The sequence below is a fragment of the Phocoena phocoena genome, chromosome 7, assembly GCF_963924675.1.
Source record: "Phocoena phocoena chromosome 7, mPhoPho1.1, whole genome shotgun sequence".
Taxonomy (NCBI): domain Eukaryota; kingdom Metazoa; phylum Chordata; class Mammalia; order Artiodactyla; family Phocoenidae; genus Phocoena; species Phocoena phocoena.
The window spans coordinates 2262909-2285391 of NC_089225.1; the positions used below are offsets into that span (position 1 = coordinate 2262909).

At 45.2% G+C, this 22483-nt stretch overlaps 1 protein-coding gene across 1 annotated transcript in view; it reads left to right on the top strand.

Moving 5' to 3' along the window:
• Nucleotides 1-22483, top strand: part of HERC2 (HECT and RLD domain containing E3 ubiquitin protein ligase 2) — a 231180-nt gene that overhangs the window by 101948 nt on the left and 106749 nt on the right. Inside the window, 15 exon segments of the mRNA XM_065880686.1 lie at nucleotides 2851-3038; nucleotides 4392-4584; nucleotides 5907-6089; nucleotides 7959-8140; nucleotides 8670-8817; nucleotides 8898-9094; nucleotides 9334-9564; nucleotides 10420-10558; nucleotides 11967-12110; nucleotides 14717-14859; nucleotides 18455-18722; nucleotides 18868-19004; nucleotides 19460-19558; nucleotides 21061-21229; nucleotides 21333-21458. Coding sequence (XP_065736758.1) covers nucleotides 2851-3038; nucleotides 4392-4584; nucleotides 5907-6089; nucleotides 7959-8140; nucleotides 8670-8817; nucleotides 8898-9094; nucleotides 9334-9564; nucleotides 10420-10558; nucleotides 11967-12110; nucleotides 14717-14859; nucleotides 18455-18722; nucleotides 18868-19004; nucleotides 19460-19558; nucleotides 21061-21229; nucleotides 21333-21458 — 2547 coding nt within the window.

Sequence of the window (22483 nt, forward strand, 5' to 3'; positions counted from 1 at the left end):
AAGGGTTTATCAATTTTGTTTGTCTTCTCAACCAACTTTTAGTTTTATTGATCTTTGCTATTGTTTTCTTTGTTTCTATTTCATTTATTCTCTGCTCTAATCTTTATTATTTCCTTCTTTCTAACTTTGGGTTTACTTTGTTCTTGTTTTTTCCAATTCCTCCAGGTGTAGGGTTAGATTCTTAATTTGAGATTTCTTGTTTTAATGTGTGCATTGATTGATTTAAATTTCCCCTCTTAGCACTGATTTTGCTGCATCTCAGTAAGGCTTTGCGGTCATTGTGTTTTTGTCATTTGTCTCAAAGCATTAATTTCTCTTGTGATTTTTGTTTCTTTGGCTGGTTGTTTAAGTGTGTGTTATTTAATTTCCACATATTTGTGTATTTTCCAGTTTTCCTTCTGTTGTTAATTCCTAGTTTCATTCCATTGTGGTCTAAGAAGATAATTTATATGATTTTACTTATTTCAATTCATTATTTTTTTCTTTTTTTTTCTTTTTGCGGTACGCGGGCTTCTCACTGTTGTGGCCTCCCCTGTTGCGGAGCACAGGCTCTGGACGCGCAGGCTCAGTGGCCATGGCTCACGGGCCCAACCGCTCCACAGCATGTGGGAACTTCCCAGACCAGGGCATGAACCCGTGTCCCCTGCATCGGCAGGCGGACTCTCAGCCACTGCGCCACCAGGGAAGCCCCTATTTCAATTTATTGAGACTTGTGTTGTGGCCTAACATACTGCTTCTCCTGGAGGGTGTTGTTCTCTTTGTTCTTGAGAAGAGTGTGTCTTCTGCTCTTTTTGTGTAGAATGTCTCTACATGTCTGTTAGATCTGATTGGTTTATAATGTTGTTCTTTGCCTGAAATTTTGAGATACTACAGGGCCAGTATTCCAAGTCCAAATGAAAGAGCAAGGCTTTCCTAAGCTCTTTGATTTTGTCAGTCTTTGTGCCCACACGACCCATTCAGAAATATGCACCATACTGTCAGTCAACATCTGATTTCTGCAGACCTCATTAACAACTAAAAATTGTTTTTAAAAATCTTGAAAGTGTATTTCCATCTAGAAATTGCCTTTCTTTTTCTGTTGTCTTCCTTTTTTCCAGAGACTCCAGTAGGTAAAAATCATAGCACAAATCATTAATTATGGGGGCTTCCTCTGTTAACAGTACTCAAGAGTTTAAATTCCAATCTGACTACTGGCTGCAAAAAGCCAGGGAGTTGTGTCCAATGAATACATATCTATCTTTGTTGCTTTCTCTGATCAAGGTGATTTCTCTTTCATACAAGAAATTATAAGCATATGTTTTATATTAATTTTTATGTATACTTCTACATAGTAAAACAGCAGCAAATTCAGCATTTAGAGGGTTAACATTACAGCTGCCAGGGGAGATCCCAGATGGAATGCAGCCCCTGCCCCTTCTGGGGCCTCACAGAGGCACTGCCAGGCTGAAGAAAAGACTATTTTCCCTCCAGTTTATCTAAAGCTTTTACTCCAGACCTGGGAATTGAATAACCTTTTTTTCTCCCTCTTGGAGGAGAGTGGAACACAAACTTTACTTTTTTAACCCACCCAAGCCCATTTTTGGGAATGTTTGGGGCACTTTTCCTCTTACGTGGAGACAGAACAAAGACCACAGGGTTACCAGGGATGTGCTTTCCCCTCCCTCAGTCCAAGCAAGCTGGCTGCTGGGGTTGAATTTACTGTTTTCAAATACATTGGTAAATTTTATTTCTCACAGCTGACAGGTCAGCTTCTGTTTTATATTATGGGTGGTTGCATGGCCACCAGGGACCAAATATTCATCATGTCCCATCCCTTCATTCTTCCTTGTACCGAACAATGCTTTTGCAATGTCTCAGTGACTCAGGGTTGTTCTAGAGAATCCCATTGCTGTCATCCCTGTGTCAGGGTCCCCAAGACCACCCCCAGTTTTAATGATTTGCTAGCAGGCCTCACAATACTCCAAATATAGTCATACTTAGGGCTAAAGTTTATTACAGTGAAAGAATAGAAAGCAAAATCAACGATGGCATATGGGCAAAGTCTGGGAGAAACAAGTCCTCTCCCAGTGGAGACCCACAGGGTGCACTTAGTTCCCCCAGCAAAGAGTTGTGACCACACATGTGAAGTGTTGTCGTCACATGCAAAGTGTGGAGACTCGTGCCCTGTGCTTTCACTGGGGCAGGTCATGCAGGCATCTCTGCCTGGCACTTGAGTAAGTTTCAGGTCCCCCAGAAGGAAGCAGGTTTCAGCAGAGACCATGTTGTTTGTGCAAACAGTTTAGGCACAGGGATGCATTCTTGGCAGTGAGGGGATGGTGGGAGCCCTCACGAAATCCAGGTTCCCAGAGGCCAGCTGATGGCTGACTTGCAAACAGGCTGTCTAGGGACAGCAGTATCAGGCCTGCTCTGTCAGCTCTTTTCTTTACAGTACCATAATTAAAGTTTGTTAATTTCTCACACGGTTAAACATTTAGGTGGTTATTTTTTTGTTTTTCTGTTCTAATAAAAATATGAGTGATGAGTGTCTCTCTAATAACTTAAAATCATTTTGTTTTTTGGAGTGGGGCATAACTCCTAGAAATAGAGTAAATGTCTTTCCTGAGAATTTTTATATCTTTTACATCTTCTGATACATATTTATATATTTTGTCCTCCACTTAACCTTTTTAAAAATTTTAGTTCTCATCAGTAAATTTTTCATGGTATTTGTTGTATAGGTAGAAAAATATACTACGGATTCTTTAAAATTATTATCTTCATTAATATGTAACACGTAAAAAAAAACATATATCAAGATTAGGAAATTGTAACTACTCATTGGCTCATCTGCTGTTTTTGATGCTCTGATAGGCCCTAGTTGTGATAATGTTGAAGAAGATATGAACTCTTCCGCCCGAGGAGCTTCTGCCACAGTTTTGGAAGAGACACGGAAAGAAACAGCCCCGGTACAGCTCCCAGTTTCAGGGCCAGAGCTGGCCGCCATGATGAAGATTGGGACCAGGGTCATGAGAGGCGTGGACTGGAAATGGGGTGATCAGGTACTTAGAGATTTGACTTAAACACGTTAGCCATATACGTTAGTCACCTTCTGCACATCCTGACTTGCATGCTGTGAGTAGGTGGAGACTGGAATAAATACCTACCTCATTCAAGGACATGTGTGATTGGCAGGTGATGTAGTTGTTGATTTCCGGGCAGGTGAAAAGAATCTCAAAACCAGTAGAGAGTAGCGGCGGCCTGCTTTAGGGCCCTTGAACAGGATCAAGTCTATGAGGAGTGGCGACTCTTTTCAGGAAACTCCTGGCACAGGCGCGACTTGAGGTGCAACCCAGAACAAGTGTGAGAGGGGGCAGGAGAGGGCAATCCTCACCTGAGTAGTCATGTCGGGAAAGCTCTGACACCGCCTCTGTGAGCTCATGGCCATGTGCCGCTAAGGCGTGCTGACCCAGTGGCTACAAGTGTGAGAGGGGGCAGGAGAGGGCAATCCTCACCTGAGTAGTCATGTCGGGAAAGCTCTGACACCGCCTCTGTGAGCTCATGGCCATGTGCCGCTAAGGCGTGCTGACCCAGTGGCTACAAGTGTGAGAGGGGGCAGGAGAGGGCAATCCTCACCTGAGTAGTCATGTCGGGAAAGCTCTGACACCGCCTCTGTGAGCTCATGGCCATGTGCCGCTAAGGCGTGCTGACCCAGTGGCTACAAGCACCTGCTTGGGTGGTGCCAATCTTGCCACTTCTCCCCCAGCACTTTGCTCCTGTGTCTCTGTCAGGTCGCCCCAAGTAGAGGTCGGGAGCTGGGCTCTGCGCCGGTGCTGGAGCCACTAGCTGAGGACAGCGCTCACCCTTCTGTGACATGGAGTGTTCTTGTCATGTCCAGGTTTTCTCAGCCTCACTCTTAAGCACATGCCTCCTGAGAATCATCTCAGAGATCAGAGTGACTGGAACAGCTAGCAGCATCCTAAAAACAGCTTCTCCTCATAGAAATGAGAGGTAGAGGTTCACTCTAAGATCTGGGGGAAAACTGAAGAACGAGAGGCAACGAGGAGATACTGGTGCTTGTTGGAGGTTCCTGACCTTGTGAAGCCCCAGGAGGGGTTGAGGGGCCAAGGAGCAGGGTGGCAGGACCAGGCTGGGAAGTCTGGTCTCTGCACTGGCTTAGAGAGCATGCTAATCGAGGTGGTGCTTTCCCCGCTCACCTCTTTGGTAAAGGCGTGCGAGCAGGTTCGTGCTGGTGTTCACTTTACAGTGATGATGTGAGCTGGGCATGTAGGTGGGTTTGGAGCCCCCTGTGGACTCGGGGGCTGTGTCCATTGCTGCAGCCACCTTCACAGGCAGTGTTCCTGTGACAGACAGGCCCGCACACCATTAACCCGTCTCTGCTTTGGCTTCCTCAGGACGGACCTCCTCCTGGCCTCGGCCGCGTGATTGGTGAACTTGGAGAGGATGGCTGGATCAGGGTCCAGTGGGACACAGGCAGCACCAACTCTTACAGGATGGGGAAGGAGGGGAAGTACGACCTGAAGTTGGCGGAGCTTCCGGCCTCTACGCAGCCCTCGGCAGACGACTCGGACACGGAGGATGACTCCGGTGGGTGCCCGGGGGAGCTGGCAAGCTGTGTGTTGGCTGCCCGTCCTTTCATCTGGGAGTGAGAGAGGTGCTGTGTAGGTCAGGCTTTCCCGGAAGGTCTAGTTGACAGGCCCCGGGTGATTTCTGAGGGACTTGACTCCCCATTTCGCCTCGGAGACAGTGGGGGGCGGCGGGGTGAGGCAGTGGGGGGCTTGCTGTGTCCTCTCCCCTGGTGGGCCTCCTGGTGTCCCTGAGCCTGTTCCTGGAGTTGCGGGCATTGCCTCACCGTGCCCTGAGCATGTGTTCTCCCTTCTTTCACCTTCCCCCCCGAGGCCCTTCCCTCAGAATGTGGCACATAACGTGGAGTTAGTCAGTACTTTACTGCCTTAGAGAAAGTGAGGGTGAGAACTTAGAGTGACCTCAGAAAGTTAACCCTGTAAGGAGAGGTAAGGCTGTGGGAGGAGGGCTCCATGACATTTTTTGAGACGCATCTGAAAGACCCCGGGATGCCGATCTTGGCGAGACTGTTTAGGAGGCTGGCACTGATTCTTGGGGCTCAGGTGTCTGCTGTATGCATAGCATGGCAGGCTCCCAAGGTCACTCTTACGGTTAGGAGAGGAGACCCAAGAGGCTGAGCTCGCTAGAGAAGGGGTGGCGTGGAAGGTGGCAGAGGCTGTGTTCTGTGCCCATCGCATGTGCAGGCTGCTCCATGCATGTCAGTTATAAATGGATGACCCCTGTCTTGGGCATATTAGGAGTAGTGTGCGGGAAGCTGTGTGGCCCTGCCTAGATAGTTGGTGCTGGTTTGTTATCACTGTATCTGACAGTGTCCAGGCCAGGTGTCCCTCCTCCCAGCTCTCTGCCTGGGGGCTTCGCTTGTGAAGTTGGGCCCTGAGCAGGGCAGGCCAAGTGACAGAGAGGTGGCCCAGTTGTGTCTTCCTCATCCAGAGGCCGATGGCCTGGGCGTGTGAGCACCAGGCTCCGCCTCCTTGGAGGCGGCCACCTCATCTTCGGCGGGGCATAGCCAACTCATCAGCAGCCGACTTTTGACATTTGATAAGTTGGATCCTTGAAATCATTTTAGTGCTTCTGAGCTGTATGCTGAGATTGCTTTAAAAAATTTAACTGTAATTTAAAAGGCTTGTTTCCTTTGAGTAAGGTGGGGCCAGAGCTGATTAGGGTGAGCACTTGTGCATCCTGAATTCCATCTTTAATTGCAAAGAGCTGCTTCCCTTTCCACAGTAAGAAAAGAAGAATGTGATATTAAATCCCTTAAGTTACATGCAGGGACATTTTCCAGTTTATTTGGGAGTATAGTTCCTTATTTTGATTCTTTTTTTCAGAAGCTGAACAAATTCAAAGGAACATTCACCCCACTGCAGTGATGCTTACCAGCACTGTTAATTTACTGCAGACTCTTTGTCTTTCTGCTGGAGTCCATGCTGAAGTGATGCAGAGCGAAGCCGTCAAGACTCTGTGTGGGCTGCTGCGAATGTTGGTGGAGAGTGGAACGACAGACAAGACATGTATGCAGTGGACAGTTGTGGACCACAGAGTCAGAAGTGGGCTGTGGATTTGTCATGTGTTTGTGTGTGTGTGTGCATGTGGGGGTGTTGTGTGGGTGTGTGTGTCAGTGTCATAGGGCCGCTGCTGTAACGAATTACCACAGACATGATGTATTAGGTTGCTTGAGCTGCCACATCAAAGTACCACAGTCTGGCAGCCTCAGTAACAGAATTTATTTCTTCACAGTTCTGGAGGCTAGAAGTTCAAGATAAAGGTGTCAGCCGGGCAAGTTCCTCCTGAGGACTGTGAGGGCAGGAAGGATCTGTTCCAGGCTCTCCCCTAATTTCTGACGGTTTGCTGGCAATCTTTGGCATTGCTTGGCTTGTAGATCTCTGCCCTCATTTTCACATGGCATTCTCCCTGTGTGTGTCTGTCTCCAAATTTCCCCTTTTTATAAGGACATCAGTTACATTGGATTAAGGACGCACCCTAATCTAGTTTAACCTCATCTAAACCAATCACATCTTCCATGGCCCTGTTTCCAAATAAGGTCCCATTCTGAGATAGTAGGACCGAACACAGTTCAACCCTTCACAGTGGGTTAAAGCAACAACTTCATTCTCTCAGAATCCTGGATACCAGAAGTCCAAAATCAAGGTGCCGTCAGGCCTGTGCCCCCTCCCAACGCTCCAGGGGAGGGCCCCTCGTTTTCTCTTTGAGCTTTGGTAGCTCCAGTGTTCCTTGGCTTGTGGCCATATTGTTCCAGTTTCTGTCTCATCTTCACTTGGATGCCTCCTCTGTTCTTTTCTGCCTCTTGTAAGGGCTTTCATTGGATTTGGGGTTCACCCTAATGCAGTATAATGTCATCTCAATCCTTACCTTACTTATATCTGTGAAGAGTTTATTTCCAAATAAGGTCACGTCTGAGGTTCTGGGTGAATATGAATTTTGGGGGATACAATTCAGCCTACAAAAGTGTTCTGAGTATGTGAATGTGAGTATGTGTAAGTGGGGGAGAAGTTGAGGAAGTGAGTGGAGCAAACGTGTGTGTGTACACGTGAGTGTGAGTTTGAGTGAGACTGAGTGTGGATGTGGATGTGTGTAATTGGGTATGTGCGAGTGAGTGTGAGTGGCCGTGAGAGTGCGTACCTGAGACGTGCTGGGGTGCGAGTGCCTGTGCATGTGTGTGGGTGTGACTGAGTATGGGAGAGAGCATGTCTGAAGGGTGGTGTCCCTGGAGGTCTGGAGGCCTGGAGAACAGGACGGCTGGTCCGTGGGAGCTGGGGAAGGGAAGCTGGTCCGGGATCTGAGCAGGTCACGTGGCGTGACCCCACCTCAGGGCCTCTGCCAGCCAGGAGGGCTCGGAAGCCCCAGGTGTCCGCTAGTGGAGACCCCGGGAGGAGCAGATAGGGTCATGCTCTTGGCAGAGTCAAGCCGGGTAAACTAAACCCTGTGAAAACCTCTTATTCTCATTCTACTATGGTAGCCTTCTTAAACTTGGATTGGAAATTTATGATGCAGATCAAATATAAACAAGCTCCTGGGGGATATTTAAAACATGTGAAATTTACAACCTATACCAGATGTCCTCCCGCAGATAACTGCTATTGAATTGTGAATTGTTTTCCTACTGCTTAGAGACAGTAAGTAGATGAAATTCCTTAGCGAGTTTGAGTTGCTCCGTGTACCTTAGAGATTTTTAAAATGTACAGTGTTCCTTGAGCCAAGTCGCAGGTCCTCCTGTTGCTCTCACTTAGAATAATTGAAACTGTAATATATTTGGAAAGGAGCTTATTATTGAAAGTAATGTGACGTAGGTAAGTTAAAAGTTGTACTGGACATTTATTTCTGGAAATGGGGTACCAAGCTGGTCTGTCTTGCTCTGGCAGCCTCCCCCAGCAGGCTGGTGAGCCGGGAGCAGCACAGGAGCTGGTGCACCCTGGGCTTCGTGCGCAGCATCGCCCTCACACCGCACATGTGCGCCGCCCTCAGCTCCCCGCCCTGGATCGCACTGCTCACGAAGGTCGTGGAGGGACACGCGCCTTTCACCGCCGCCTCGCTGCAGCGGCAGGTAACTGTGCTGCCAGACTGATCCCCGCTTAGCGTGAGTTTTGGGACTGTGGGAGCCCCATCAGAGGTGGCATTGAGCTGGCCGTTGTCATTAGGTGCCTGAGGGCAGAAAAGAACTGGAACTAACACAGTAGATTTTCTAGAGTTCAGAGGCTGAGGAAGTTGATTATTTTAAATTGATTCAGTTGTTAAGCCTTAGTTGACTTGCTTTTCTGTGAAGTGATAAATCCGACCAGCTGCTCTGATCTGCTTCATGGGAGTTGTGGTATAATTGTCTTGAGAAGAATTAAACTAAAAGGAATTATTTTTTAATTAAATGAATATCTGCATGTGTAATGTAGCTTATTTTTTAACCTCTGATAATCCATATCACTAATCAACTTGGTTGTAATTATCTTGCTGTAGAATCATGAATATTAGAATTTTCACATGATTAATTGTGTTACAGGAAAAAAAAATAAAGTAAAACCTCCTAATCTGTCAGACAGTGGCTTTCTTTAATGCTCGCTCTTTTCAACTGCCCGTGTCAGATCTTAGCTGTACATTTACTGCAAGCAGTACTTCCGTCGTGGGACAAGACGGAAAGGGCAAGGGACATGGAGTGCCTTGTGGAGAAGCTGTTTGGTTTCCTGGGGCGCTTGCTCACCACCTGCTCTTCAGATGTCCCGTTCCTCAGAGGTGGGCAGCTCTCCCCCTTACCGGTGTCCTGGGTAAGCGAGCAGGGCGTCATGAGGCCCTCCTTCGCGTGTTTCCTGCAGAATCCACGCTGAGGAGGCGGAGGGCCCGGCCGCAGGCCTCCCTGACTGCCACACACAGCAGCACGTTGGCGGAGGAGGTGGTGGCGCTGCTCCGCACCCTGCACTCCCTGGGCCAGTGGAACGGACTCATCAACAAGTACATCAACTCGCAGCTGCACTCCGTCACCGCCGGCTACGCGGGAAAGCCGGCAGAGGGGGTGGGTGCCGCACTGCCTTTTCACAGCTGCTAGTTTTTCTCTGTAGAATGCTGATTTAACTTTCAAATTACCTTTTTAAATGCTGTGTATTTTGTTCAAGGATGTATTTTAAAATATTTTTTACTGGAAAAAGTTATTGAGGAAACTAACATAAAAGTGAATTCGGCTTAATTGCAAGTGTGTAGGAGACAGGCAGCCCCTGGGCTCTCGTCTACAAGCTTGCTGTCTGTCTGCATTAGGCTCTGTTAGAGGACTACTTTCCTGACTCTGAGACCCCTGAGGTGGGGGGCCTCATGGCAGTCCTGGCTGTGATTGGAGGCATTGACGGTCGGTTGCGACTAGGGGGACAAGTCATGCATGATGAGTTTGGAGAAGGCACCGTGACTCGCATCACCCCGAAGGGCAAAATCACCGTGCAGTTCTCCGACATGCGGACGTGTCGCGTTTGCCCACTGAATCAGCTGAAGCCAGTAGGTGAACTTGTGTTTGGGTTACTAGGTAATGAGGCAAAGGGGTTTTATACTAGACCTGGGAAGAACTTGATTCTTGTAGTTTAGGTTGGCCTTCTACGAAGCTACCCAACTTAAGGAAAACCATCTATCTTTTTCCCTTTGATTAACAGGGCCTGTCTCACAGGGTTGTGTATAGATTAGTAGTTCATGTGTCTTATTTTAGCCTCAAAAGACATGAAAGGGCATTAGCAATTTAGAGGGTCCTGTGTAAGTATAAGTTAGTTTTATTTATTTCAAAATGTGAATTTATGAAATTTATTTTTTATTGAATGACTCAACTTTCAAAAAAACCTAAAAATGACTCCTTTAAAAAAATGATCTTTTATTCCACGTTGAAAATGCTTAATGACTATGTTGAGTGACACGACTTATGTAGCAGCTACTGTCATCTTAAATCTGTGAATTAGGGATCCATAGGGAAAGTGAGTGATTTATATTACTTTGATATAACCCAAGTGCAATTTGCCTATATCTTTCAATAAAATGCTGTTTTTGATTATTAGAAGAATATATGCATGTTGTAGAAAATTTGAAATGTATAGAAAATATCTAAGAAGTTAATAACTACCACCACGATGTAATTATTGTTTAACAAGTCAGTAAAGAAAAAATTAATTTAGGTTATATTTACTATATATGTAAGCCTTTATCTTGCCTTTGGGGTCGTCTTTTAAAAATTATTTTCAGATCTAGAAAGACTTATGAACATGTGTGTTACTTCAGAATTAAGACTCATAGTTATGATAACTTTTGGAACGTTCATTTGTCCTTCTCGTTGGACACACTTTGAAGATTTCTGTGCTCCCTCTCCAGCTCCCTGCTGCGGCGTTCAGCGTCACCAACTTGCCCTTCACAGAGCCCATGCTCTCGGTCTGGGCTCAGCTGGTGAACCTTGCTGGAAGCAGATTGGAAAAACACAAAATAAAGAAGTCACCTAAACAGGGTTTTGCAGGTCAGTACATGCCCTTCATGATGAAACAGCTACAGTCTTAACTAGTGTTGTTTGGACAGTGTTTGTTGTTTTGTCAGAGCAAGTTCTGTCACTGCTGAAGTCTTTGGGTTCAGATGGATGGCCACTGGTTGAGTGATGGTGGGTGTGTAGATGAGAGTGTGTGATGCAAAGAATGATGCCATGGTGGGGGTGGCACCTGAAGAACCCCAGGCCTCTCTACCTCCTGGTGCCAGCATTATTCTGCGCACACTTTTTGAAGAGGAATCTGTGTTCTTTCCCCCTCCCCATTTACCCCCTGGCCTCTTGGCAACCGTACCTAGCAGGGCCTGTGTGTTTGGACCTGCCTCGCTTGGTGTCTGGATGCTGGCCACCCGTCGAAGACCAAGGCCACTCGTGCTGGAACTATTCCTCTTCCACTGCTCACTGGACTTTCCTTACATTGCCCCTCACATATTATTTGAGAGTTCTTCTCCCTGACTGTTGTTTGCACCTTGGAAATCCTTGTGGTTTCATCCATAACTTCTTGATCTTTCTGCCCACTCTTCTTGAGTTTTCTCACCCATTTTTCCCCATTCCTGTAATTGCTGCTGCAGCGTTTATGATGGTAAACACCTTTAACTCTGGATCTCCAGTTCACATCTCTGGCTAGAGGCCCAGGTGCATGTAAACCACAGCATGTCAACAATTCAAGTAACTTTGTCCCTTAGCCAGTGTTTCCTGTCACAGTGAATAAACCTGTCTGCCAGGTATTCGAGCTTGGTGCCCCAGTGGCACCTCTGGCTCTTCCTGTGTCCTCCCATCCCACATTCCCACGTCCCCGTGCTGCCTTCCATGGCCTCCAAAGCATGTCCTGCTTTGGAGCGCTGCTGCTGTGACTGTAGTCTAGCTCTCCTTGTGATCTGCCTACCATCCTTGTGGTGGCTTCCCTAGTCTGTTCCTCAGTCCGCCCGTGGACATTACTGCAGTCATTTGTTTAGATAAGATTCTGTAGGGTGCGATGGTTTTGATGAGTTAGAGAACTGTATGCTGTGAGTATCTGACAAAAGTGTCTCATAGGTGTCTTGGGAAGACAAGGTGAAAGTATTTTATTTGTGATGTAGGTATCTGGTTGAAATTTCAGCAATTTGGGAAATATTTGATTATACTAGCAATAGCTAACATGGTTCTAATTGTGTTAAACCGTCTAATACTCGCCCCATCCCGAGGTAATGCATGGGGAGCGGGAAAGGGGGAAGACATGAGGGAGGTAGAGGATGCTTACCCACAATACTGGGAAAGGCAAGTCCTATGTTATGGACAGGCTTTGACATTGTCAGGGCAGTGCCTTCCTCAAGGCTGTACAGCTGCTGAGGGGGAGAGCCCAAGCAGCATGTTCCATTCCTGCTGAGTCCTTTTTTTTTCCCCACAGGACAAGTAGACTTGGACCTGCTGAGGTGCCAGCAGCTAAAGCTGTACATTCTGAAGGCGGGCCGTGCTCTGCTTTCCCACCAGGACCAGCTCAGGCAGATCTTGTCTCAGCCAGCTGTTCAGGAGGCTGCAGCTACTCATACAGGTATCTTTTTAAGGACCCCTTTTGAATCTGTCAGAAAGGCAGATACTCCAATAGGAAACAGGCAAGGAACATGAACAGGCATTGCATAAAAGGGGAGGTACAGAAGGCTTCTACATGTACAAGGAAGATGTGCAACCTGGCTAGTAACTGATGAAAAGTGATAGAGCCTGAGGGGATTTGGTGGGGAGGGAGGGAGAACAGTGCTCTGCTGCCTCACTATTTAAAGTGCGGCCCAAGGACCAGTAGCATTGATGGCACATAGGAACATGTAGAAATGTGGACTCTCAGGCCGCACCCCAGAGCTAAGAAATCAGGATCTGCATTTTTTACAAGGCCCTAAGGTGGTTCGTATGCACGTAAAGTGGCACTGCTCTAACACTTTGCTAGTGAGAATTTAAGTTGGTACAACCATTTAATGGGCATTTGAGGAAATCTTAGACTTCAAAATGCATACACACACATATCTGTATCTGTATATCCATTGATTAGCAAGTCATCCTGTGGGGATTTATCACATGAAAAGGTGTGGAGATACATGTTTACAGATGCTCATTGTGGCTTTTTTGTTGGTATTGTTTTTGTGATGAAAACTGGAGACACCTAAATGCCCATTATTAGGTGAGGTACCCATGCAGTGGAGTACCATGGCGCCATTCACAGTGATGATATATATATATGTTAATGCCATGGAAACTTGAAAATGATAAACAAAAAAGCTCATTGCTGTGTATATCTGTTTGTAGATATGCCATAGATTCATCTGCTTACCAAAATAGTGACAGTAGAATTTCAGCTGACTTTATTTTCTGTGTACTCTTCTGTATTACCTCAACTTTCTGGAATGAGTTCATATGACTTTGAATAGAAAAAAACCAAAGCTATGAAATATTTTTTGATTACCTATTATTGAAAGACATTGTGTTAAATATTATGGGGAACAAGATAGTCTTTGTTTATGATTTTTTTACTCTCTGGGGGTGAGGGTGGGGATAGAAAATGGACGCAGATGGCTCTGTCCAAGGTACGGGCCTGTGTACTGTAAGACATGTGAGCACAGGTTCACAGGCATCTGGGGGATGCTGGCAGCTGAGGGCTGGGGAGAGCAGCCTCGGAAGTGTGTGGCAGACCCTGGGTGCAGGCTACTGAGGCGTCTCCGTCCCGCGAGAGGAAACTGTAGGAGCCCAGGCATAAGCAGTAAGTATGTGGGTACTGAGCTTTGTAAGGAGCTCAGGGTTTATCGAGGACTGTGGGGCTAAAGCTGGAGAGGTCAGTTGAAGTCATGTGGTAGAGTGCCCTGACTACCAGAATGAGAGGTAAGGCTGACTGGAAAAGCTGTGGCAGTGCCTGTCATGACAAGGATTGATGTTGAGGAAGATAAATATATATGCTAGTGAGTTATAGGAGTATTTGAAACAGGAGATCATGGATATGGGGGCAATTATGTCAGGTGATAAGGTGTCTTCCAGGGGAAGGCATGAAAAATGGAAAGAAGGAATCAGTAGACACTGTGATGGTGTAGTCTTTTAGATGATATCTTTTTGGAAAACTAGCGAAAAGTCAAAGATGGCTGACGTTTCAAGCTTGAGCTATAGGGAGGACAGGGAGGAGGACTGTTGACAAAAATTAGAAAAGCCCAGTGGAGTGTGGGGTGTTGTGTTTTGTTTCCTAGACTTCAGAGGGCATCATGGAGGTAAATCTAATGGAAGTGCAGATTCATTCCGTATTAGACATTAGGGACCCTGAAGACAATCCACAGTTGTATTAGAAGATCAGGAAGCAGAGCCCAGGGAATTGGATTGGCTGTTCTGTGGTCACCCCGATGTGGAGCCATGGCAGCGGTGAATCAGGATTACCTTCCCACGCTTGGGGCAGATCAAGGGCTCCAGATGGAGCTGTCTAGAACAGGGCTTAAAAAATCCACCACAGCCACCTGTTTTATAAAGTTTTATGGGAACATAGCCGCACCTGCTTGTTTACATGTCATCTCTGGCCACTTTCACACTTCAGTGGCAGAGTTGAGTGGTTGTGACGGACCCTGTGGTCGGTAAGCCTAAACTGTTGACTCTCTGGCACTTCAAGACGATTTACAATCTCTGGTCTTAGAGGATTAGTTGAAATTGTAACCAAACCTGGCTATCAGTGGTCCCAGGGCAAACAATAAGTGCCGGACACCTCACCCGAAGCTGCTCAGATTACAACAAAAGACATCACCCTGACCACACGTCATTATTTGGGATTGGTGTCAGTTTATAGTCTGAACAAGGGTTAACAGAAAAACCAGGGCTAGAGATACAGACTTGGAGTGTTCATAGAAGGGGTTTCTGGAGCACTGAGTGAGCACCAAGATGGAGAGGGTTAAGAACTGGACCAAGGGCAGGAATCTGGGAGGTAGCTTTGGTTGGCTCTAAAGACACAGACAGATGAACTAAAGAAGGATCGAGGCCAAAAAGCAGGGAGTGGAAAAAGCCTTTAAGATTTTGGTTATCTGATGCTTGATGAGGTAGAAATCATACCTGGTTTAACATGCTCAATGCACTATCTTTTGCAGTAAGGAGATGTTTGCTGTTGGAAATACAGTGTCATCCATATTTTGTTTTTAAATTCAGATGATGGAGCAGCCTCATCCCCTGACCTTGGGGACATGTCTCCTGAAGGGCCACAGCCCCCAATGATCCTCTTGCAGCAGTTACTGGCCTCGGCCACCCAGCCGTCTCCAGTGAAGGCCATATTTGACAAACAGGAGCTTGAGGTACAGTCAGTAGCCTTGGCAATTCTAATCCAGTGCATTAGATTGTGGACAACTTTCTTTTCCTGGATGTGTATTTTCTTAAGGATATAGTCTGAATTTTAAATGATATGCGAAAGTAATTCTTATGACTAGGTTTTAAACATGTTTGTCATAGAATATTACAATACTAGTTAGAGAATGAATGAGTTAAAGTTTAATCTTATTTAAAGTTTCTGTGAATTATTTGTAAAAATTGACTAGATTCACCATTTGGTGTTAATGTTCAAATATTCATGGAGGGATCTTTTTCCAGGAAATATTATTATTGAAAGAGCCCCATTAGACCTAGGAATATGGTGCTTGCTTATTTGTTTCACTCACGCCAAAGCCTGTCTTGAGCATGCCTTGTTGCTGCCAGGCTCTCAACCAACACCCTGTTCTGGAGCATGTGCACTGCACTGCATATTCAGGGGTGGGGCTGTGGGCATGTTCCTATAGAAGAGACTGACATCTGACCAGGTCTAAGCATGATGGGAACTTTCGCGGCCCACCACGTGGAGGACTAGATATTTTAAAAAATACTTCTTGCTTTGTACTACATCAAAAATTCTGGACAAAATATCAAAGAAAAAACTAAAACCTTGGGGGCTTCCCTGGTGGCACACTGGTTAAGAATTCGCCTGCCAATGCAGGGGACACGGGTTCAAGCCCTGGTCCGGGAAGATCCCACATGCTGCGGAGCAACTAAGCCCGGGCACCACAACTACTGAGCCTGCGCTCTAGAGTCTGTGAGCCGCAACTACTGAGCCCGCGTGCTGCAGCTACTGAAGCCTGTGTGCTTAGAGCCCATGCTCCGCAACAGGAGAAGCCACTGCAATGAGAAGCCCACGTATTGCAACTGAGAGTAGCCCCCACTTGCTGCAAGTAGAGAAATCCCGCGTGCAGCAGCGAAGACCCAGCACAGCCAAAAATAAATACTTTTTAAAAAACGCACACAAAAACCAAAACCGTGAGTGCTCAATTTGGCAGGCAGAAAATACCGTAGTAGAAATCTTCAGAGACTAAGACCCTTTGGGGAGCCAGGATCCAGAGTGAGCTAGGAAGCTGGTGGGGAGCAAAGGGAGAAGGCAGGAAATGTTGGGCACAGGGGCAGCAGGAGAGGAGGGTGCCGGGCCTTCTCCAAGTGGGCCTGAATGCCAGCTACTCCTTAGGTCTGAAAACTTGAGATGGGAGATCAGGTTAAAGTTGCTGCAGGGCTGTGTTGCCAGTCACCTATCAAATAAAAACAGGACACTGAGCAATGAAGAGGAGAGGATGTTGGGCAGATGCACCCCAGAGCCATGCTGGGAGGTGCCCGGTGTTATGGGGAAAGATAAGACTCGGAGGAAACAAGGAGACCTAGAGTTGTCCTTTAAGAACCGGGAAGGGCTGGCTGCTGTACCAGAGAGAGAGCTTCCATTGCTTTGTCTCCATTGATTCTGATGGAAATTCAGCTGACATTCTTATTGTTCTGTATGAAATGTCTTTCATTTCCTGTGGCTGCATTTAATATTTTCTGTTTTTCTTTTGTTTTCTGCAATTTGACTAAGGGTGCTTATGCTGTAGGTGGTTTTTCCCCCTTATCCTCCTTGGGGTTTGCTTAAGTTACTTGTATCTCTGACTTGATGTTTTTTTTCCCCCCACCAAATTTGGATACTATTGACTATGATATTTTTTCCTGTCCCACTCTCTTTTGTTCTTTTCTAAGATTATTGCTGTAGTCTGCTAGATTATTAGTGAGTTTCTGTTATTTTTAAGTCTCTTGGTTAAATGGCTTGGTTAACTGTACTGAACTGTTTTAAAGGTCAGGGTGTGCTGCTTTATTGGGTCTAATCTGCTGTGAGCCACCCAAGAAATCCTTTATTTTATATTTTCAGATCTCATATTTCCATTTTGTTTATATTTTATAGTTTTATCGTTCTTGACAGTTCCCATCTCTTCACCCTTTATACCTGTCTTTTACTGTATATTTTAAAACATATTCCTGATTGTTATGTTAAATTTCTTATTTGCTAATTCTAATGCCTAGGCCACTTGTTGGTCTGCTACCATTGGCAGTTTTTCTTCTGATTATCGATTCTGCTTCTTTACATATCTAAAAAAATTTTATTGTATTCTGGATGTTTTGGATATTGTGTTGTATGGGCTCTGGGTCTGTCACCTTCCTCTGGAGAATGTGGAATTTTATTTTTGTAAATGGTTCAGTACCTGGTAGTTTTCCTCAGTCTAAGGAGGCTTGGTTCTCGACTTTTTGGTGATGATTTATTTTTGTTTTGCCCTTAGTCCTGGTTCCTGGTCTCTTAATTCTGTGGGATTTATAATCTCTTTGAGGTTTCAGTGGAGACCTTTACATCTTGAGCAACATGCTGAAACTTGGTTGGACTGGGATGTCACACCGTCTTCCTAGCGCTGGGCCTTCCAGCAGTTTCTTTTGGCTGGGTTCTTGAGTCTCACACATGCTTAGTTTTGCCGTCAGCCAAAGATTTGAGGGTAGACCGCATGTGCTTTTTGTGGTTCTCCCTCACGTCTACTTGCTCTGGCAGGCCGCAGTCCAGTGACAGTGCCCCTGTTAGCAGCTTGCCTGTGGGCTTCCCTGTGGCCAAGGTTGCACCTGTTCCTGTTTTCTCCGGGACCTTCAAACAGTTTTAAAAAATATTTTGTCCAGAATTCATAATTATTATCACGGCAGAGGCTTAGTCCAGTCCCCTCTCCATTACCAGAACCAGAATCCCTAGCTCGATCTGGTTCTGAATTGTAAGCTTTTAGGAAGCCTGTCACTTCCCAGTTATTCGGACTTCACAGCAAAACCCTAGGCTTTTGACACTTCCTAAGCACTGGAAGGCCCAAGGGTGTCTTCTGTTTCTTCCGAATGCCTTCCGACGTGTTCAGTTAAAAAAAAAAAGAGCAAGTCTCAGTGCTGTGAGAACAACTGAAGAGAAGGGAAAGAGGGCTGCAAGTGGACAAGGAGGGGGCTCCCTGTCTGGAGGCAGGCAGTTCCCAGCTGCAGGCCACCGTGATGCATGTATTCATTGATGCATTGCAATTTGTTACCCAGTATTCTTTATTTCCCTCATTTTTTTTTATACCATGTTTAACCCCCAGAGTGGCTTTTCTGCCTTTGAATAGTTGGGAGTTGATTTGGTGACACACGAGAGGGTCCTGGGCCATCTCTGACCTGCGTGCAGAGGGAAGAAAGCGGGAGGCTGTGGGCACTGACCTGTCATGTGGAGGGGTGGGGGTCCCTTTCTCCCGCCCCATCAGGCCTCTCATCTGTGTTCGCTCGCTTAGCGTTCAGGGCTGCTGTGAAGTTTCCTCAGTGGACATTGATAATTAGCTCATTTACTAGGTAGACTCTGTGTGTACTGAAGCAGGAGTTATTTGACCATTGAATCTTTCCTCTGCATTCGACTATGGAAGTTGTCTTCGTTGTTTTTAAACATGTTTTATCCATTCATTTAAAAATACACGTGTACGCCAGGGCTTTCTATAGTTTTGTACTGCAGTTCATAGTAGTAGTCTGTACTTCCCATTTCCCTAGACTTCTTAGTCCCCTGATTTACAAACCCCATTTGCCCAGGCTGCCGCGTTGGCTGTGTGTCAGTGTTTGGCTGTGGAGTCTACTCACCCGTTGAGCCCTGTGTTTGAAGACTGCAGCTCCAGTGAGGCCACGACGCCTGTCCCTGTGCAGCATGTTCGCCCAGTTAGAGCGAAGAAGCACAAGCAGTCTCCTGGTCCTGCTCTGCCTATTGTGGTTCAGCTCATGGAAATGGGATTTCCTAGAAGGAACATAGAGTTTGCACTGAAGTCACTCACTGGCGCCTCTGGGAATGCTGCTGGCTTGCCAGGTACTGGGTTTTCCTTGTGGGTGTTGGACTTAATGCGCCCACGCATTTGTTTGTAGGCTTCCCTTGAAATACTAATGTCAGAGGCCCCTCGGGAGGCAGGCGCTGTGGTTCTCACTGTGGTTATGCTGTGTGTGCTTGCTCCTAGGCGTGGAAGCCTTGGTTGGGTGGCTGCTGGACCATGCTGACGTGCAGGTCACGGATCTCTCGGATGCAGACACGGGGTCTGAGGAGTGTTCAGACGAGGAGGTGGTGGAGGATGTGGATGCCACGGCCTATGCTGTGGTCAGTGCTCCCCTCGTGCCATCCGTCCTGAGCTCTGGATTCCTCTGCACCACTGCTGGGCATGAGGCAAAGCTACGAAGTGCTGCCTGGGTTTTCTGTCTCTTAACTACTTTTAGCTTTAAGACAGACCCTTGTTCCAACATCTAATGATGTCGGGTAGCCATTAGAGGAGCTCTTAATAAAAAATCATTATTTATGTGACACGTTGACTTTTGAACCAGTTGTTTTATGGGATTAATTTGGATATGGCTCAGAAATTTTCTGTACTTTCAGCTTTTGAGATTTATCCTGCTTACAATCCTGTTGCTATTAGTCTCTTTTAAATGAAGGATTTCATAGTGAAAACATAGAATAATATTTTATACTTTTTAAAATATTATCGATTTCACAAACTACTTTCTTTTTAAGTAGGTTTATCGGTTCACCATTTAAAAAATTGTATTTATCTTTTGTAGTCTACTGGTGCTGTTGTAACAGAGAGCCAGACGTACAAAAAGCGAGCTGATTTCTTGAGTAATGATGATTATGCTGTGTATGTGAGAGAGAATATTCAGGTGAGTAATTGTCTTAGGCTGGAACTTTGTTTAGGTTTTCATTCAGCAAATGTCTGAGCATCTCAGAAAGTTGGAGAGGGAGGGTGCAGCACCCAGCAGGGGAGGCCGCTGTGGCTGGAGCAGAGGACGGAGGAGCAGAAGATGAGCAAGGGAAGGGGGGCGGGGACCAGAGGCAGAGAGCAAGAGGTGGCTTGTCCACAGTGATGTGGCACACAGCCCTGTGCTTCTCGATTACCTGCGTTTTGGACACTTTTACAATCTGTTTTTGCTTTCTTTTAAAAAAAATATTATTCTCATTGCCATCTAATTTTAAACATTTAGTTATGCTCTTTATGTAGTCCTCTTTAACCTTAAATCCTTTCTTTTCCTGTTTTAATCCTTTTGTTCTAGTTAGTATACTTCTGGGAAAATCCCCAAAATCATCTCATTTCTCCTATAAATATGTCAACAGTATGTATCCCTAATAGATAGAGGATTTTATTTTTAACATAACGACATTACTGTTACCTTGCATTGCCTAACAGAATAAACAGTAATTCCTTACTATCATTTTATATCTAATGCTTGCTCAGATTTTCCCGAAAATGGCTTGTTATAGTCATTTTGAAAGAGTTGGATACGAATAAGATCACGCATCTTACATTTGGGTGATGTGTCTTTTTACCCTGGAGCAGTTTCTCCCTCTTTTTTCCCTTTTCATGCCATTTATTTGTGGCTAAAATTACGTTGGCCCTCATCTTCCTCCCTCTCCTCTGCATCTCCTGTAAAGTCAAAGTGAGCGTTGGAGGGTGAGTGGACTCGGGCTGCATCTTAGGAAAGAATGTATCGTATGGACCAACGTGCAGCATCACTTGTTGTCTACGCCATCCATTCTCTATTAATTGTCCATCTTGGTGCTTCAGTAGCCATTGATGTCATTATCTAGACCCATCAAGAAGGGTCCCACAATAGTGATTTTCTAAGTTCGTCATCCCTTCCAAATTTATTAGCTGGAGTTCTGTTCGTTGAAGAAAACTTTATCAACTCTGGTTGATAAACTATAATATAGTTTGTATACACAGAAAAGGCAGAATAAATGGTTGTTTTTTGTTTGTTTGCTTGTGTTATCAATTTTCAGAGTGGTGAATTGGTGCCCTGGTACTTACAAAGATGACCAGGAACCTTTATTTTGCTTATTATCATTATGATGAATTTATTGGCTGTTATGGATTTGATGTGTTTCAGCCATTTTCCTTTTGGTCAGGTTGTTCTTTTGAGGGACCCTGTTAATCTTTGATAGCTCCCTTGCTTGATGGCACAAGTTGGTCCAAATTCATCTTGTATATTTCCTGCCCCAGACATCGAACCAGGCAGTTTTCTAAAGAGACCTGGTTCCTTTTAGTGTAAAATGATTTTGAGAGCATGCTGGGGGGTAGAGGAAATTTTTCTTAGGACTAGAATAATACTACTTACAATTGATCATTTCACCTATATACTGGACTGGATTTTTAACTTAATTTTAGGTGGGAATGATGGTTAGATGCTGTCGAACATATGAAGAAGTGTGTGAAGGAGACGTGGGCAAAGTTATCAAGTTGGATAGAGATGGATTACATGACCTCAATGTGCAGTGTGACTGGCAGCAGAAAGGAGGCACCTACTGGGTTAGGTATATTCATGTGGAACTTATAGGTGAGAACATTCTTTATTAAGTTCTTTTGTCTTTCTTAGTTAGATTCAGAGTTCCCAGAAGTGAATGCTAATTATAGTTCATTTTTTTAATTGGAATCTCTAGGCTATCCTCCACCAAGCTCCCCTTCTCACATCAAGATTGGTGATAAAGTTCGCGTCAAAGCCTCAGTTACCACACCGAAGTACAAGTGGGGATCTGTGACTCATCAGAGTGCGGGGGTTGTGAAAGGTAATGTTCCCCAGGCAAGAAAACTCCAAGTGCCAGGTTTTCATCTACTAATGTAACTTTTAATTTATTCATTCAAGGGCAAGAAAAACAAGTGGAAGGCAAGCCTTGTGAAACATAAATAGTGTTGTTTTGCTTTTCAGTGCTCTGTAGACCAGGAGTACACCTGTTGTTGGACAGAGTCAGATGTATTAACTCACTGCAACTTGGGAGGATGCATACCCTGGAAAATGGGGTGTCTCCATAAGTGGGTGTAACAAAGACTAATGGGGTTTGCATTGTGTATTTGGGGAGGGGTTCAAGGAATGGGGTAATTCTAAGAATCTTAGTGAAGATTATTTAGGAGGAAGAACAGTGGACTCACAGTGAGGTTATGATGAGCAAGGAAGCAGAGCAGCCAGGATGGATTTGTGGTTTGGATTAGATTGAATGTGACCAGATATGTTAAAGAGTGGTTCTGGTTTTATCTCAATCTGTTACAGTCTCAGGGTGGCCTTGTCTCATGTTGGGGTTCTATAAACTTGTTCTGTCAATCCTTCTGCCAAATAGCTAGCTTCCTCAGTGTTTTTCTCTCTTTTCTTAATGCTGTGTAAGAATTTAGGACTAAATTTAAATGGATGTGTGCAAATGATAGGAGTTAGCAACTGGAAACACAAAATTCTCCTCAGCTTATATTTAATGTGATATTCTTGAGATTTCAAATCAAACACATGGCATACTTTAAAAGGTATACTATGTCCATTTTAACAATTGCATGAGAAATGATCCAGGTATATGCGTGGTTTTATTTTATCTTTAAACTCCTTCAGTGCCATTTTTCTTTGTTTTTTCTTGTTTCAGTCTTGGAGAAAACTCTTACTGTCAAACAGCTTAGATTAGAAGTGGCTGCAATGGTGGTGCAGGAGTGTTAGTATTTCTTAAGTTACATAAGAACAAATAGCTTATTTAACATTTTACTTTAACAGTTTTCTTTACTTAAGAGATTCTTCAAAGTTTTACAAATCAAAACAAAGATAAATTTAAATAGT